This window comes from Entelurus aequoreus, linkage group LG06 (genome assembly GCF_033978785.1).
Source record: "Entelurus aequoreus isolate RoL-2023_Sb linkage group LG06, RoL_Eaeq_v1.1, whole genome shotgun sequence".
NCBI lineage: Eukaryota > Metazoa > Chordata > Actinopteri > Syngnathiformes > Syngnathidae > Entelurus > Entelurus aequoreus.
Window position 1 is genome coordinate 36,421,372 of NC_084736.1, and position 19,180 is coordinate 36,440,551.

General features: G+C 42.0%; 1 protein-coding gene across 2 annotated transcripts in view; it reads left to right on the forward strand.

Moving 5' to 3' along the window:
• The window catches only part of rusc2 (RUN and SH3 domain containing 2), a 46,889-nt gene that overhangs the window by 3,419 nt on the left and 24,290 nt on the right, over positions 1-19,180 (forward strand). For both annotated transcript variants that reach the window (XM_062050675.1, XM_062050676.1), the window contains exon 2: positions 10,363-11,731. In XM_062050675.1, coding sequence (XP_061906659.1) covers positions 10,493-11,731 — 1,239 coding nt within the window. In that variant the 5' untranslated portion in view covers positions 10,363-10,492. The remainder of the gene's footprint in view (positions 1-10,362; positions 11,732-19,180) is intronic.

A 19,180-nucleotide genomic window follows, 5' to 3' on the forward strand; every position in this document is an offset into this window, starting at 1 on the left:
AAGATCCCCATTTTGGCTGCCACCATCAAAAGCGGGTGATTGGTGCATATCAAATCAATCCCTTTCTGGCTGCCACAATCAAATGCAGGTGATTGGTGCATATCAAATCAATCCCTTTCTGGCTGCCACGATCAAATGCGGGTGATTGGTGCATATCAAATCAATCCCTTTCTGGCTGCCACGATCAAATGCGGGTGATTGGTGCATATTAAATCAATCCCTTTCTGGCTGCTACGATGAAATGCAAGTGATTGGTGCATATCAAATCAATCCCTTTCTGGCTGCCACAATCAAATGCAGGTGATTGGTGCATATCAAATCAATCCCTTTCTGGCTGCCACGATCAAATGCGGGTGATTGGTGCATATCAAATCAATCCCTTTCTGGCTGCCACGATCAAATGCGGGTGATTGGTGCATATTAAATCAATCCCTTTCTGGCTGCTACGATGAAATGCAAGTGATTGGTGCATATCAAATCAATCCCTTTCCGGCTGCCACGATCAAATGCGGGTGATTGTTGCATATCAAATCAATCCTTTTCTGACTGCTACGATCAATTGCGGGTGATTGGTGCATATCAAATCAATCCCTTTCTGGCTGCCACAATCAAATGCAGGCGATTGGTACATATCAAATCAATCCTTAGTTACATTTAATGGAGAGTAACTTGTAGCTTAACTACATTTAATGAAGAGTAATTTGTAGCTTAGCTACATTTAATGAAGACTGATTTGTAGCTTAACTACATTTGATGTAGAGTAACTTGTAGCTTAGCTACATTTAATGAAGAGTAATTTGTAGCTTAGCTACATTTAATGGAGGGTAACTTTTAGCTTAGCTACATTTAATGGAGAGTAACTTTTAGGTTAGCTACATTTAATGAAGAGTAACTTTTAGCTTAGCTACATTTAATGAAGAGTAACTTGTAGCTTAGCTACATTTAATGAATAGTAACTTGTAGCTTAGCTACATTTAATGGATAGTAACTTGTAGCTTAGCTACATATAATGAGAGTAACTTGTAGCTTAGCTACATTTTATGAGAGTAACTTGTAGCTTAGTTACATTTAATGGAGAGTAGCTTGTAGCCTAGCTACATTTAATGGAGAGTAACATGTAGCTTAGCTACATTTAACGAGAGTAACTTGTAGGTTAGCTACATTTAACAAGAGTAACTTGTAACATAGCTAACAACATCATCCAAGTAGCTTGCCCATGACTGATAGTTCCTACTTGACATATTTTTGTTCAAACTCTTAATGGATCAGTCCAGTTATTAATACAGTATGTGGCCCCGCCCCATGTTAAATTGTCTCCTTGGAGTCGCACTAGCAGACTATCAGCTAACCATCGTGCTAAATAGTCTTATCTTAAATATAGTAACATTTTTGGCCGGTGTAGTGGCGAGACATGCTCCCTATTGGATTATGTGAGGAGAAAAAGCTGACAGGTTGATACTACTAAAGAACAAAAACCCAACTATTTATCTAGACTTTTATTGGACTATTAAAGGCCTACTGAAATGAATTTGTTTTATTTAAACGGGGATAGCAGATCTATTCTATGTGTCATACTTGATCATTTCGCGATATTGCCATATTTTTGCTGAAAGGATTTAGTATAGAACAACGACGATAAAGATCGTATGGTATCTGATAAAAAAAGGCTTGCCCCTACCGGAAGTAGCGTGACGTAGTCAATTGAACATATACGCAAAGTTCCCTATTGTTTACAATGATGGCCGCATGAAGTGAGAGAGATTCGGACCGAGAAAGCGACAATTTCCCCATTAATTTGAGCGAGGATGAAAGATTTGTGGATGAGTAAAGTGCAAGTGAAGGACTAGTGGGGAGTTGAAGCTATTCAGATAGGGAAGATGCTGTGAGAGCCGGGGGTGACCTGATATTCAGCTGGGAATGACTACAACAGTAAATAAACACAAGACATATATATACTCTATTAGCCACAACACAACCAGGCTTATATTTAATATGCCACAAATTAATCCTGCATAAAAACACCTACGTGTTTGTTATGCTAGCTCCTAGCTCCTCTGCTAGCTCCTAGCTCCATAGAACACGCCAATACAATTCAAACACCTGATCAACACACACAATCACTCAGCCCAAAAGACCGTTCACCTAACCCAATGTTCATAAAGCTTATATATTTTTAAAAAGTTACGTACGTGACGCGCACATACGGTCAAGCTATCAAATGTTTAGCAGCCAAGGCTGCATACTCACGGTACCTGATATTCAGCTGGGAATGACTACAACAGTATATAAACACAAGACATATATATACTCTATTAGCCACAACACAACCAGGCTTATATTTAATATGCCACAAATTAATCCTGCATAAAAACACCTACGTGTTTGTTATGCTAGCTCCTAGCTCCTCTGCTAGCTCCTAGCTCCATAGAACACGCCAATACAATTCAAACACCTGATCAACACACACAATCACTCAGCCCAAAAGACAGTTCACCTAACCCAATGTTCATAAAGCTTATATATTTGTAAAAAGTTACGTACGTGACGCGCACATACGGTCAAGCTATCAAATGTTTAGCAGCCAAGGCTGCATACTCACGGTACCTGGTACTCAGCTGGGAATGACTAAAACAGTAAATAAACACAAGACATATATTTACTCTATTAGCCACAACACAACCAGGCTTATATTTAATATGACACAAATTAATCCTGCATAAAAACACCTACGTCTTTGTTATGCTAACTCCTAGCTCCTATGCTAGCTCCTAGCTCCATAGAACACGCCAATACAATTCAAACACCTGATCAACACACACAATCACTCAGCCCAAAAGACCGTTCACCTAACCCAAGGTTCATAAAGCTTATATATTTAAAAAAAGTTACGTACATACGCAAAAAAAAAGTTGCGCACATACGGTCAAGCGATCAAATGTTTAGAAGCCAAAGCTGCATACTCACGGTAGCACGTCTGCGTCTTTGTCATCCAAATCAAAGTAATCCTGGTAAGAGTCTGTGTTGTCCCAGTTCTCTACAGGCGTCTGTGTATCGAAGTCAAAAGTCCTCCTGGTTAGAGTCTCTGTTATCCGAGTTCTTCCATCTTGACTGCATCTTTCGGGAATGTAAACAAAGACGCGCCGGCTGTGTACTGTTGTTGCTGACTTCGTTCGAAAAATACGTCCATTTCGCACCGACAACTTTCTTCTTTGCTTGCTCAGCTTCTTTCTCCATAATGCAATGAACATAATTGCAACAGATTCACGAACACAGATGTCCAGAATACTGTGGAATTATGAAATGAAAACAGAGCTTTTTCGTATTGGCTTCAATGTGGAAGGCATACCCGTGTTCCCCGGGCTACGTCACGCGCATACGTCATCCTCAGAGGCGTTTCGAACCGGAAGTTTAGCGGCAAATTTAAAATGTCACTTTATAAGTTAACCCGGCCGTATTGGCATGTGTTATAATGTTAAGATTTCATCATTGATATATAAACTATCAGACTGCGTGGTCGGTAGTAGTGGGTTTCAGTAGGCCTTTAATGACAAATGACAAGATGTTTTACGTAACGCATAATAGTGATTTCAGTATTGATCCAAATAGTGGTGATTATTACCTGAGCCTTCAGTCCTCGCCAAGACCCTGGTTGACCTCCAGCTTGTTGGGATTTGGAAACAACTCCCGGAAGGCAAAATAATGTGTTCCAGACCAGGAATGTGGCGGATTGGTGCAAATAAAATCAATCCCTTTCTGGCTGCCCCGATTTAAATGCGGGTGATTGGTGTATATCAAATCAATCACTTCCTAGCTGCCACGATCAAATGCGGGCGATTGGTGCATATCAAATCAATCCCTTTCTAGCTGCCACGATCAAATGCGAGCAACTAGTGCATATCAAATCAATCCCTTTCTAGCTGCCACCATCAAAAGTGGGTGATTGGTGCATATCAAATCAATCCCTTTCTGGCTGCCACGATCAAATGCGGGTGATTGGTGCATATCAAATCAATCCTTTTCTAGCTATATTTATTGGAAAGTAACTTGTAGCTCGGCTACATTTAATGGAGAGTAACTTGTAGCTCAGTTACATTTAATGGAGAGTAACTTGTAGCTTAGCTACATTTAATCGATAGTAATTTGTAGCTTAGCTACATTTAATGGAGAGTAACTTGTAGCTTAGCCACATTTAATGGAGAGTAACTTGTAGCTTAGCTACATTTAATGGAGAGTAACTTGTAGCTTAGTTACATTTAATGGAGAGTAACATGTAGCTTAGCTACATTTAATGGAGAGTAACTTGTAGCTTAGCTACATTTAATGGATAGTAACTTGTAGCTTAGCTACATTTAATGGATAGTAACTTGTAGCTTAGCTACATTTAATGGATAGTAACTTGTAGCTTAGTTACATTTAATGGAGAGTAACATGTAGCTTAGCTACATTTAATGGAGAGTAACTTGTAGCTTAGCTACATTTAATGGATAGTAACTTGTAGCTTAGCTACATTTAATGGATAGTAACTTGTAGCTTAGCTACATTTAACGGACAGACGGGGAAGGCTGTGAAGATGTGCTCTCCTTACGTAATGCTAATCCACTTTGGTGTGGAAAGGACGACTTTTGGGAGGCGGCCATGGAGGTCAGGTCCATCTTTAGCAGTCTGAGGTCAGGTGGGTTGTCCAAGCCTCTTACGTTGTTGACATGCGTTGCTAGGTAACCATGCTAGTCAAACACTACCATTCTTGTCTCTGCCAACATCTTGAAGTTTGATTTATATTTCCGCATAGCGACTTGGTCTTTCTTTCCAATGACGTGCTATTCCTAACTTCCAGCGCTAACACATGCGAGCCCTGTCTGTTAGCCACTTGGAGTCCTTCTCCTTACGTTACATAACTGTGTGTGTGTGTGTGTGTGTGTGTGTGTGTGTGTGTGTGTGTGTGTGTGTGTGTGTGTGTGTGTGTGTGTGTGTGTGTGTGTGTGTGTGTGTGTGTGTGTGTGTGTGTGTGTGTGTGTGTGTGTGTGTGTGTGTGTGTGTGTGTGTGTGTGCGCATTACACTGGGCCAGTTGTGTGTTGTCCGCTGTCCACGAATAGCTTCTTCAATATTGGCAGCAGCTGCAGCGTGTTTGCTGCATGCGCCGTTAGCCTGCTTTGGTATCTCCTAGGGATCTCCTGTTAGTCAAGATCCCCATTTTGGCTGCCACCATCAAAAGCGGGTGATTGGTGCATATCAAATCAATCCCTTTCTAGCTGCCACGATCAAATGCAGGTGATTGGTGCATATCAAATCAATCCCTTTCTGGCTGCCACGATCAAATGCATGTGATTGGTGCATAACAAATCCATCCCTTTCTGGCTGTCACCATCAAATGCGGGTGATTGGTGCATATCAAATCAATCCCTTTCTGGCTGCCACGATCAAATGCGGGTGATTGGTACATATCAAATCAATCCTTAGTTACATTTAATTGAGAGTAACTTGTAGCTTAGCTACATTTAATGGAGGTTAACTTTTATTTTAGCTACATTTAATGAAGAGTAACTTGTAGCTTAGGTACATTTAATGAAGAGTAATTTGTAGCTTAGCTAAATTTAATGAAGAGTAATTTGTAGCTTAGCTACATTTAATGGAGAGTAACTTGTAGCTAAGCTACATTTAATGAAGAGTAATTTGTAGCTTAGCTACATTTAATAAAGAGTAACTTGTAGGTTAGCTACATTTAATGGATAGTAACTTGTAGCTTAGCTAAATTTTAAGAGATTAACTTGTAGCTTAGTTAGATTTAAAGGCCTACTGAAATGATTTTTTTTTATTTAAACGGGAATAGCAGACCCATTCTATGTGTCATACTTGATCATTTCGCGATATTGCCATATTTTTGCTGAAAGGATTTAGTAGAGAAAATCGACGATAAAGTTCGCAACTTTTGCTCGCTGATAAAAAAAAGCCTTGCCTGTACCGGAAGTAGCGTGACGTCACAGGAGCTAGTATTCCTCACAATTCCCCATTGTTTACAATGGAGCGAGAGAGATTCGGACCGAGAAAGTGATGATTACCCCATTAATTTGAGCGAGGATGAAAGATTCGTAGATGAGGAACGTTACAGTGAAGGACTTGAGAGGCAGTGATGGACGTATCTTTTTTCGCTCTGACCGTAACTTAGGTACAAGCTGGCTCATTGGATTCCACACTCTCCTTTTTTTATTGTGGATCACGGATTTGTATTTTAAACCACCTCGGATACTATATCCTCTTGAAAATGAGAGTCGAGAACGCGAAATGGACATTCAGTGCCTTTTATCTCCACGACAATACATCGGCGAAATGCTTTAGCTACGAGCTAACGTGATAGCATCGTGCTTTAACTGCATATAGAAACAAAAAAATAAACCCCTGACTGGAAGGATAGATAGAAAATCAACAATACTATTAAACCGTGGACATGTATATACACGGTTAATGCTTTCCAGGCTGGCGAAGGTTAACAATGCTGTGCTAACGACGCCATTGAAGCTAACTTAGCAACTTAGCAACGGGACCTCATAGAGCTATGCTAAAAACATTAGCTCTCCACCTACGCCAGCCAGCCCTCATCTACTCATCAACACCCGTGCTCACCTGCGTTCCAGCGATCGGCAGAAGGACGAAGGACTTCACCCGATGCGTTTGGCGGCCCGGAGACGTAGGAAGTCAAGGTGAGGTCGGCGGCTGGCGCGGCTAGCGCGGCTAGCGCTCCAACAAAGTCCTCCTGGTTGTGTTGCTGTAGTCCGCTGCTAATACACCGATCCCACCTACAACTGTCTTCTTTGCAGCCTTCATTGTTCATTAAACAAATTGCAAAAGATGTCCAGAATACTGTGGAATTATGAAATGAAAACAGAGCTTTTTGTATAGGATTCTACGGGGTACCATAACTTCCGTTACTCTGACTTCGTCACGCGCATACGTCATCATACCGCGACGTTTCAGCTGGATATTTCCCGGGAAGTTTTAAATGTCACTTTATAAGTTAACCCGGCCGTATTGGCATGTGTTGCAATGTTAAGATTTCATCATTGATATATAAACTATCAGACTGCGTGGCCGGTAGTAGTGTGTTTCAGTAGGCCTTTAATGGAGAGTAACTTGTAGCCTAGCTACATTTAATGGAGGGTAACTTTTAGCTTAGCTACATTTAATGGAGAGCAACTTGTAGCTTAGCTACATTTAACGAGAGTAACTTGTAGCTTAGCTACATTTAACAAAAGTAACTTGTAACATAGCAAACTACATAGCTAATTAGTATCGACTAGATACGCTATTGTACTTGATATCATTACAGTGTATGTCAGGTGTAGATCCACCCATGGCGTTTGTTTACATTGTGACGGCGGTAAGCTACTGTATACTCCTACGGTGTGTAGTGAAGAATGTTTAGCTATTCTTCGTCCTCCAGTGATATTTGTCACCATGGAGGCCAGGATTAGTGGTTTAGAAGTAGCTAAAACACTGAGGATGGATGTTAGCTGCTAGCTAGCTAGCCATGTCTTAAAGCACCTCTTCCTGAGTGTGTTTCAGTGTTATAACTTCACCTTTATCTTTACTTTTTACACCAAAATGCGTCCATTCTCCCTTTTCTGTCTAGACACTGTGTCTGCTTGTAAGTACTCTGTGTGTGTGCGCTGCCAAACATGCTCCTCTGCTCGTAAAAACCAGCAATGTCATGATGTGACGACGACGGGGGGCGGGGGTGGTGTTGAACCGGTACTTTTTAGAGGCAGTATAGTACTGAATATGATGCATTAGTATCGCGGTACTACACTAGTACCGGTATACCGTACAACCTTAATATGAATATATGTTTCCATTCTGAAGAAATTGTAATTTTTTTGTTTTACGTGTTTCAACTGTCTGTACTCTTGGAAAACATGTCGAGGTAAAAATCTATGTTTACTTGTTAAAATATAAAAATATATTTACTAGTATACATGTCATCTTAAATCTAATAATACTACTTTATTCCAGTAACATTTCCTCATCTTTTATTCTTGTAAAATAACTTTATTTTTCATTCACCTGGACTTTTTCTCAAAATTTAACATTCTAAAATGTTCCTCAAAAGTTAAAATTTTTCTTAAAATGTTAACTTTTCCTCATAATTCAATGTTTTCTTTCATCACTGCAATTAATTCAAGGCTAAATTCAGTTTTTTTTTTGCAAAATTACAACTTTGCTTTTGTAAATTCGGGACTTTTCCTTTCTTTTTTGAAATCCATAAAGTTTGTTGTTATTTTTTTAATTGTAAATTCTGAATTGTTTCTCCTATTCAGACTTTTTTCTTTTACATTGCAATATATTTTTTAAATTGATTACTTTTTCAACTATTTTGTTTTAAAATGACAACTTTTTCTCCTGGTTTTAAGAACTCTCATCTTGTAAAACTGCAATAACTGCAAATTTCACATTTATTTTCGTAATATTCCGACTTTTTCCTTAAAATTTTGGTTTTGTAAAATGTTCTACTTGTATCTCATCAATGTATTACTTTTCCTCATATTGAAACTTGTTAAAAAATACATATTTTTTTTGTATATATTAATTTTGTTCTGACATTGTATTTTCTTTTGGCATTGTATTTTGTAAATTGATTCCTTTTTGAACAATTTTCCTTGCTAAACGACAACTTTTTGTGGTTCCAATGCTCGAATGAAAACAACAATGGCGGCTCTCATCTTATCCACGTCTTTGTTTACGTATCTCAGGAGACTTTAACCCCGTTTTCAAGCTCTGGCTTCTCCTTGGCACTGTGGCCAGCCATAGCCTGTGTGTGTTTACAGATAAAGATGTCCTGTTTGGTATCATGACACCAAATATGTGCCAAGTTTTACCTCAGTAAGACTCCACAAATCCTGCTTTAGGAGACACGAGTCAGCCAAAGAGAGTCTCCTGTTTGAGGGACGTGCTTCTGTGGACTGAAGTGTACTAAGTGTGCCAAGTATACTTATTGAAGTGTACTAAGTGTGCCAAGTATACTTATTGACGTGTACTAAGTACACAGTGTGCCAAGCATACTTACCGAAGTGTACTTATTGTGCCAAGTATACTTATTGAAGTGTATTAAGGGTGTCAATATACTTATTGAATTGTGTGAAGAGCACTTACTGAAGTGTACTAAGTGTGCCAAGTGTACTTATTGAAGTGAACTAATTGCATAGTGTGCCAAGTATACTTACTGAGGTGTAATAAGTGTGCCAAGTATACTTATTGAAGTATACTAAGTACACAAGTGTGCCAAGTATACTTATTTAAGTGTGCCAAGTATACTTATTCAAGTGTATTAACTCCACAGTGTGCCAAGTATACTTACTGAAGTGTACTAAGTGTGCCAAGTATACTGTAACAGTTCCTCTCCCGTGGGTTCCCCTGACACCAACATACTCACACTGGAGCACAGGAAGTCCGATTTAACAGGTTTTTAATTTTGCTCACACACAGAAACAGCACTCTGCTCTGCGACTTTTCAGTCTCTCCAGTGTGTCTTTCTAGTGTGTGTGTGTCCAGCGTCTGTCCCAACTCCAACTCCAACCATGTGTCTCAGCCTGGCTGCTGCTAATAAAGGCGACAGGTAATTAGATAACCAGCCCCAGCTGGGCAATCTACTCACCTGCCCCCGGCTTCGAGGCCGGTCCTTACACAGCCCTCTCCGCAGCAGGCCCGCAGACCACGCCCCCCTCCACATATACTTATTGAAGTTTACTAAATGTGCCAAGTATACTTATTCAAGTGTATTAAGTCCTCAGTGTGTCAAGTATACTTCCTGAAGTGTACTAAGTGTGCCAAGTATACCCATTGAAGTGTACTAAGTGTGCCAAGTATACTTATTCAAGTGTATTAAGTCCACAATGTGTCAAGTGTACTTACTGACGTTTAATAAGTGTGCCAAGTATACTTATTGAAGATAACTAATTACACAGTGTGCCAAGTATACTTATTGAAGTGTACCAAGTGTACTTACTGGTGTGTACTAAGTTTGCCAAGTATACTTATTGAAGTGAAATAATTACACAGTGTGCAAAATATACTTACTGAAGTGTACTAAGTGTGCCAAGTATACTTGTTGAAGTGTACTTAGTACACAAGTGTGCCAAGTATACTTATGGAAGTTTACTAAGTGTGCAAAGTATACTTATTGAAGTGTATTAAGTCCACAGTGTGCCAAGTATACTTACTGAAGTGTACTAAGTGTTACAAGTATACTTAGGAAGTTGTAGACCAAAATGCATACATATAAATATGGTTCATAAACTGGTGTGAAGTCTCTGAAAATGAGTGGTGTGTTTTGTCTTCCCAAATGTGAAGCCCAGATGTGGTCTTTCTTGCAGATGTTCCTCTCGGACCACGGCGCCGACCTCCCCGACCGCTCCTTCCAGATTCCTGGCAGCGCTCCCCGGTTGTGCCCATCAGGCCGGAATTGAACACGCGCCGAAGCCCCGCTCCCCGATCCTCGGCGCCATGGACGGCCCTCACGAGCTGTCGGGCGAGACCCTGATGGTGCACCACATCCCCCTGGTGCACCGCCAGGTGTCGGGCGGCTCCTTGAAGAGGAGCAACCCCTTCAGCTTGCCCGAGAACCTGGTCCTGAGTCGCACCACCTCCCTCCCCGAGAGAGACGTCCTGCTCTACAGCAGCCTGGTCCAGACCTCCAGCGGTGCCAAGAGGGGCGGGGCCAGCACGGCCAGCAACTCCTCCTTCACTTCCGACGAGCAGCTGCTGGCGGCGCACACCTTGCCGCGAGTCAAGAGCAGACGTGGCAACCCTCTTCGCCGCAACCCCTTCCTGCTGAGGCCCGAGGAGGACGAGGAGGAGGAGGAGGAGGAGGAGGATGATCTGAGCGGCTACCGCGAAGACTCCTCCTTCCACCTCCACACCGACTCTGCCCTCCACGACGCCATCGCCTCCTTCCGCCTGCACGGCCTGGGCTTCACGCCGGAGCCCTTCCTCCTGCACGGCTTGGCGAGTGGGCGGGAGTCCTTGGGGGGCGTAGCCTCAGACGCGGACAGCCAGCGCCGCCACGGCAGCAGCGGCTCCAACATGTCGGTGGATTGCGGCGAGCAAGACTGGGAGGAGGAGGATGCCATGCAGTGCGGACGGAGCAGCAAGACCGGCTCGTCGTCCTCAGGCTGGTCCAATCAGCACTGCTCCTGCTGCTCACACAACTTCCCCCAGGCCTTCGCCGAGTGCCAGCAGGGATACGCCAGCGACTCCTCGTGCAACAGCTCCGACGGCGTGCTGGTCAACTTCAGCGCCATCTACAACAAGACCAACAACGGCGTTCCCGAGCAGCCTGCAGGCTCCGCCCCCACCAACCTGAACCACCTGGCCAGCGGCTCGCCTGTGTCTGACCCGGCGTTTTACCTGGACCTGCACACTTCCCCCGCTGAGGCGCCACCCGCCGACGCCCCAGAGCTGGATGCCAACTGCAACTCCTTCTGCCCACCCCATGCTGGCTCCGCCCCCTCGGCGTCCTGCCTGCAGAGTGAAGCCCGCCTGGTGGTGGCCACCCAGAACTACTACAAGCTGGTCACCTGCGACCTGTCGGCCCAGTCCTCCCCCAGCCCCGCGGGCTCCTCTGTCCACAGCGGCTCCGAGGAGCCCAGCAAGGGAAGCCCCACCCCCGCTGGTCCCAGCGAGTATTTCCTGTTTAGGGAAGCTGAAGGTGACGAAGAAGAGGAGGACGCACAGACAGCGAGGGTGAGTGCAATGTATCTGTGCTCTCATCTCATTTGCATAATTGGCCGTGACGCATGTTGTTTTTACGCAGATAAACATTTGGCACTTACTCTTAAATTGCAACCACTTAGCTCCTCCCCTTTTAAAGTACTGTTGCGTTGACCAGCTCTTCCTCCCAGGAATTTTAAGTTGCTGGTCACTCCCAAGTTCTTTTTATGGCACATAAGCTGGAGTTTAAAGGCCTACTGAAACCCACTACTACCGACCACGCAGTCTGATAGTTTATATATCAATGATGAAATCTTAACATTATAACACATGCCAATACGGCCGGGTTAACTTATAAAGTGACATTTTAAATTTGCCGCTAAACTTCCGGTTCGAAACGCCTCTGAGGATGACGTATGCGTGTGACGTAGCCCGGCGAACACGGGTATGCCTTCCACATTGAAGCCGATACGAAAAAGCTCTGTTTTCATTTCATAATTCCACAGTATTCTGGACATCTGTGTTCGTGAATCTGTTTCAATCATGTTCATTGCATTATGGAGAAGGAAGCCAAGCAAGCAAAGAAGAAAGTTGTCGGTGCGAAATGGACGTATTTTTCGAACGTAGTCAGCCACAACAGTACACAGCCGGCGCTTCTTTGTTTACATTCCCGAAAGATGCAGTCAAGATGGAAGAACTCGGATAACAGAGACTCTAACCAGGAGGACTTTTGATTTGGATACACAGACGCCTGTAGGGAACTGGGACAACACAGACTCTTACCAGGATTACTTTGATTTGGATGACAAAGACGCAGACGTGCTACTGTGAGTATGCAGCTTTGGCTTTTTTTTTTGCGTATGTACGTAACTTTTTAAAAATATATAAGCTTTATGAACCTTGGGTTAGGTAAACGGTCTTTTGGGCTGAGTGATTGTGTGTGTTGATCAGGTGTTTGTATTGTATTGGCGTGTTCTATGGAGCTAGGAGCTAGCAGAGGAGCTAGGAGCTAGCATAACAAACACGCAGGTGTTTTTATGCAGGATTAATTTGTGGCATATTAAATATAAGCCTGGTTGTGTTGTGGCTAATAGAGTATATATATGTCTTGTGTTTATTTACTGTTGTAGTCATTCCCAGCTGAATATCAGGTCACCCCCGGCTCTCACAGCATCTTCCCTATCTGAATAGCTTCAACTCCCCACTAGTCCTTCACTTGCACTTTACTCATCCACAAATCTTTCATCCTCGCTCAAATTAATGGGGAAATTGTCGCTTTCTCGGTCCGAATCTCTCTCACTTCATGCGGCCATCATTGTAAACAATAGGGAACTTTGCGTATATGTTCAACTGACTACGTCACGCTACTTCCGGTAGGTGCAAGCCTTTTTTTTATCAGATACCAAAAGTTGCAATCTTTATCGTCGTTGTTCTATACTAAATCCTTTCAGCAAAAATATGGCAATATCGCGAAATGATCAAGTATGACACATAGAATAGATCTGCTATCCCCGTTTAAATAAAAAAAATTCATTTCAGTAGGCCTTTAAATTGATCACCGGGCAGTAGTTGGTATTTTGTGGTTTATTCTCAAATATTTGACAATAATGAGACCAGCCTTGCATAACCCATCCAGATGCGTGGCTCTATCCGGTCTGCCTCTGCTTCCCCCTCCTCGTTCTCTCCTACCTCGTTGTTTTGTCTACCCTTTGCATTCCAAAAGCTTCAAGGCCTACACACAGTCAAACTTTTACTTTGCAGACTGAATTGGAAAAACACTAGCTGTTCTGTAATATGACTATGGAAGTAAAGAAGTAACACTTAAATATGGATATATGTAAAAAATCTGGTTCCGTCAGTACCAATGATTGTCACACACACACTAGGTGTGGTGAAATTTGTCCTCTGCATTTGACCCATCCCTTTTTGATAGCAAGATGGCCACTGTTGACAACAGTCAACATGGAAGTCCTAGATGACGACTGATACATTTGTTTCAGGGCCGATACTGATACCGATTACTAGTCAAGGAGGTCGATAACGGATATTTGGAGGAGATATGAAGTTATTAAAGATTACTATTATACGTCAGTCAACATCTGGACAAGGATGTTTTTGTAGGAAGGTGGGACCAGTAGTAATGTTTGATGTTGTGTTTAATTTATCATCAAAAAACACCTTATAACACTTTGTAGATTTAATACATTGTAAGATTTGTGAAATATTGTCAACATTGAAATAAAAACAATTCCAGGCTCCTTCGCGTAGATTATAGTGGAGACATTTTTCAAGATGGCCGACATCATTTCTTCCTGGATGTTACAGAAAGTATGAGAATGTGTGAGCTGCTGCCTCAGCTTCTTTACTTATATAATCATCTCATATTTGTCAAGATATTTACACAAAGTTTGCATTTTTGTCAGAGATATCTTTTCTGTCGCGTTATTTGATTGAATGATGGAACATAAAACTGGTGGCGCTTCAATGAGCCCACACTGCGAGTGTTGCGGACAGAGGCTCGTCAAGCGACGCCATCGTTGCAGTGGTCAAAACAAACAAAACGGGACCAGGAAGATGCCAGGAAAGAAGGACAAAAACTGGATTTCCTGGCAAAGTTTAAACAGATAAGCAGAGTAGACGTACTGGAAAGAGAGAAAGTGCAGCAGTAAGAGCAGGGGAAGCCATGTTTGTTTGAAAGCCTTCCATCTAGTCATAGAAGATCATTTGGACATGACAGGTCACATGGTCACATGGCAGCAGTGAGTCGGCAGGAACAAATAAAATAAAAATACATTTGGAGCTATTAAAGGAATTAATGTGTGCATTTGTTTACACATCAGCTGCTGTGTGCTGTCACATGATCACATATAAACTCACAGTTTTATATATATATATATATATATATATATATATATATATATATATATATATATATATATATATATATATATATATATATATATATATATATATATATATATGTATATATATATATGTATGTATATATATGTATGTATATGTATATATATATAAATATGTATATATATATATATGTATATATATGTATATATATATATATATGTATATATATATGTATATATATATGTATATATATATATATATATATATATATATATGTATATATATATATACATATATATACATATATATATATATATACATATATATATATATATATATATATATATATATAGTAATATTATATAGTCTAACACAGGGGTCGGCAACCTTTACCACTCAAAGAGCCATTTTGGCAAGTTTCACAAATTAAAGAAAGTAATGGGAGCCACAAAAAAACTTTTAAAATTTAAAATGAAAAACACCGCATACAAAGCTTAAATGCTTTGTGCTTTGTTAACTAGGGGTCTCCGACACACGCACCGGCACACACTTTAATGTGGAAATTTGATGTTAGTGCAGCCCGCAAGTTTTGAATGAATGTCACTTGATAGCGTCATACTTGCCAACCCTCTCATTTTTCCCGTGAGACTCCCGAATATCAGAGCGTGATGACAATGTATTTGGCGCCCTCTACAGTCTGCCCAAACAGTGTACCTGCTCGACCACACGTAGAATGCAATTTCAGCTTGCTCACATAAGTGACATCAAGGCGTACTAACTCAGCAGCCACACATCTTACACTGACGGTACCAATACCCAGAATCCCATGCAGCCCTAACTCTTCCGCTCAACCAACGCACATCAACCCAGTGTGGCGCATATTTGTAACGTAACAATGTTAAAGTTGTTTGATACGGCTACCGTCAGTGTAAGCTGTGTGGCTGATGACTAAGTATGCTTTGCTGTCTCCTGTGTGTGCAAGTAATAACAACATGCAACATGTGGCTGGACTGGCACGCTGTATGTAAATGCTATAGAGGACAATTACTGCAATGCAATTAGGGCACGCCCTTTATTTAGTAATTAGAGTGTAAATAGGATTATTTTTTCCCTGGGAGTAATCTATGAGGGACACTGAGATCCATAAGTCTCTTGGGAAAATCGGGGGGGTCGGCATGTATGTAGCTGAGCCGCATCAGAGTGGTCAAGGAGCCGCATGCGGCTCCGGAGCCGCGGGTTGCCGACCCCTGGTCTAACAGATATTATATTAGATATGGTAATATAATATAGTCTCACAGTTATTGAATATATAGTATATATACAGTGGGGCAAAAAAGTATTTAGTCAGCCACCCATTGATTGTCAATGGGTGGCTGACTAAATACTTTTTTGCCCCACTGTATATACTGTATATATATATATATATATATATATATATATATATATATATATATATATATATATATATATATATATATATATATATATATATGTATAGTAATAATATATAGTCTAACATATATTATATAAAAAAATATAGTATAATCTCACAGGTATTATAGGTATATATAGTAATATAGACTCACAGTTATTATGTATATATATTAGAGATGCGCGGTTTGCAGACACAACCGCGGAGTCCGCGTATAATCCGCGGGTCGGGCGGATGCATGACAAATTTTTTTTAAATAGATTCGGGTGGGTGGCGGTTGAACCAATTCAGAAATATATATACATAGTTAAATGTTGTTACCCACATACGAAAAACGAGCAGCATTCTTTGAAACAGGCAATTATTCATCAGGCACTGCTGTAGCTGTCACGCCAAATTTCTTTCCCCCTATAACCCCCCCCCCCCATTTACTTCCGGGTCTGCGTCCAATAAAGTCACAAAGTTGCCGGGGGTCCTTAACCGGCACGCGACTGTCCTGTTTCGCGCCTGTACAAAAAAAAAACAATATTCGATTTCTTCAGATTCCAGCAGCTGTCAAAGACGAAGTATCCTTCCAGCGACGGGCAGTCAAAGCCGAAGTGCTATCGATCGCTGTCAATGACGTGAGAGGAAACATGACCACGGAAGTAAATGAGGGCGGGGGGGTGGGTGTTTGTAGGGGGAAGAAATTTGGCGTGACACAGCACACCACAACACAACACAACAGCAGAAAAATAAAAAAAATAAAAAGATGGCACCGCCGGCAGCAAACGTGGTACGCGACAAACTAAAAAAGGGAATACTAAAGACCAGGGGAAAAAAATAACAATAATAGTCAACACTTTCTTTTTTTTAATTTATTCATTTTTTATTTATTTTGTATTTATTTATTTTTTGTCCTGTCCAGCTTCTCAGGCAAATCATATAGTTGATGTAGATGCCCATATCGGCTGTTCAGATTTACTTTACAAAAGAGAAGTGTAGGATACTTCTCTTGTTGCTTTATTTGTATTTGACTTTATTAAATGTATTTATATTATCATTTGGTGCAGCCGGGCCGGAGCAGGAGGGGATATAAAGAGAAAAAAAGGAAGACAGAGGGGGGAATTGTGGGGACAAGAGGGGTATTAGACAGAGAGACAAAAACAACAACAGCAAACACAACAACAACAACAATAGAGCAACATCAGCAAATACGACATGTACAAATATGATGGTAAAAGTAATAGCAAATAAGCAGTTAGCGAAAATAAAAAATAATACAGCAATGACAATGAGCATTATTACACTAAAAATGGAGCAATACAAATACCAATAGAAATAGCGCTATTGATAATGTACAATACCAATACTTTACATTTATTATCAACAATACAGTTGTTCAAATGCAACAATACATATACGTAATGACAACTTGAGATACGAAAGAATGCAGAAAAATGGGGGGGAAGAAAGAGAAGCAACCTACATTAACCTTGTAGATTGTTATAGTAACAATAGGTTAAGCTTTGTCAGAGTGCCATGTGTTATACCCAGTTTACCCTAGGGCAACAACATTAATATATGTTTGATGAAACGTGATTATGTGCATGAGTGTATGTGTGCATATGTACTTGTATATGTACAGTATGTGTATATCTGTGTTTGTACAGTGAATGTATATGTGTGTTTGTACCGTGAATGTATATGTATAGTATGTGTATGTGTGTGTTTGTACAGTGAATGTATATGTACAGTATGTGTATACAGTATGTGTGTTTGTACAGTAAGTGTATATGTACAGTATGTGTATATGTATGTTTGTACAGTGAATGTATATGTACAGTATGTGTATGTGTATGTTTGTATAATGAATGTGCGTGTGGATGTACGAACTTTGAGTGTGTAAATATGTACTGTATTTGTATATGTATGTGGGAGCGTAGGTAACTATGTATGTGTGTATGTATGTATGTGAGTATATGTGAATTTGTGTGTACAATACATTTGACTCCCAGTGTGTGTGGGAGCCAGAGTACGGCCCCAGCCTCCCCGAGAGCCCAACCCACAAACAGTAGGTGTGGTGCCCAGGGAACCAGGGACCACCGCCCCCACGCAGCCAAGCCGGGCAGTGACAGGAACCCTAGAGCCCGGCCCACCGCGCCGCCCACAAGGGCCAGCAGCAGGCGGCAGACAGACGCACCCGGCAGAGGACAAGGCACGAGAAAAGCAGGGGAGAGCCAGACCCCAAGCCAGCGAGAGACCACACCCCACACGGGCAGAAAGGCGGGACGCCCCGCCCGAGGGGCCCGGAGACCCCCCGCAACCGGACGGGAAGACTGCCCCCGCCCCACCGGCAACCGGGCCCCCACGAGCCCACTCCCCACCCCCGGAGAGCGCGGCAAGGCCAGCCCCCGGCCAGCCCCCGGCCAGCCCCCGGCCACCCCACCTAAGTCGGCCGCCACAGGACCACCCAGCACGGGGCCACGGGAACCACCCACCCCACCCGCAAGGACCCCAACGATGGAGATGGAACAACCAGCAACCGGCCCGCCGAGTCCCCCCCTGAGGTAGGGGGAAAATAAAAAATAAAAAATTAATAAATATATTTAAAAAATAAATATAAATAAATAATTAGATATATTTAAAAAAAATAGAATTAAAAGAAGATCACAGACATGCTGACACACAAGGTTCCTACCCCAACAACTGGCCGACTTGCAGCACCTCTGGAAACCTTGCAGCACCAAGCTACCACAATAGACGCAGGGACTAGACCCAGCAGGCCCCAACCAAGACGGGAACCCGGAAGGGATGGACGGTGGGACCCAGGAGCTCCAGACACGTAGTCCGGATGCAGTAGCCTGAGGCGCCGACCCCCACCTGACAGGCAGGCCCAGAACGTACCCCCAGAAATATACATACATATCTATATACATACACATACACATGTACACATATATACATATACATACACATATATACACATAAATATACATACATACATACACATACACACACATACACACACATATACATACATATACACAGCCTGTCAGCCCCGACAACCACCACGCGCGCGCGCTGCCACCAGTCACAACATCAGCCCCCCCCCTGCACCAGACTCAGCAGCCACGGGCGCCCACACCACAATCAAACGGTAGCAGAAACAGCAGCCGCAATACCCCCAGACAGTCAACACTTTCTTA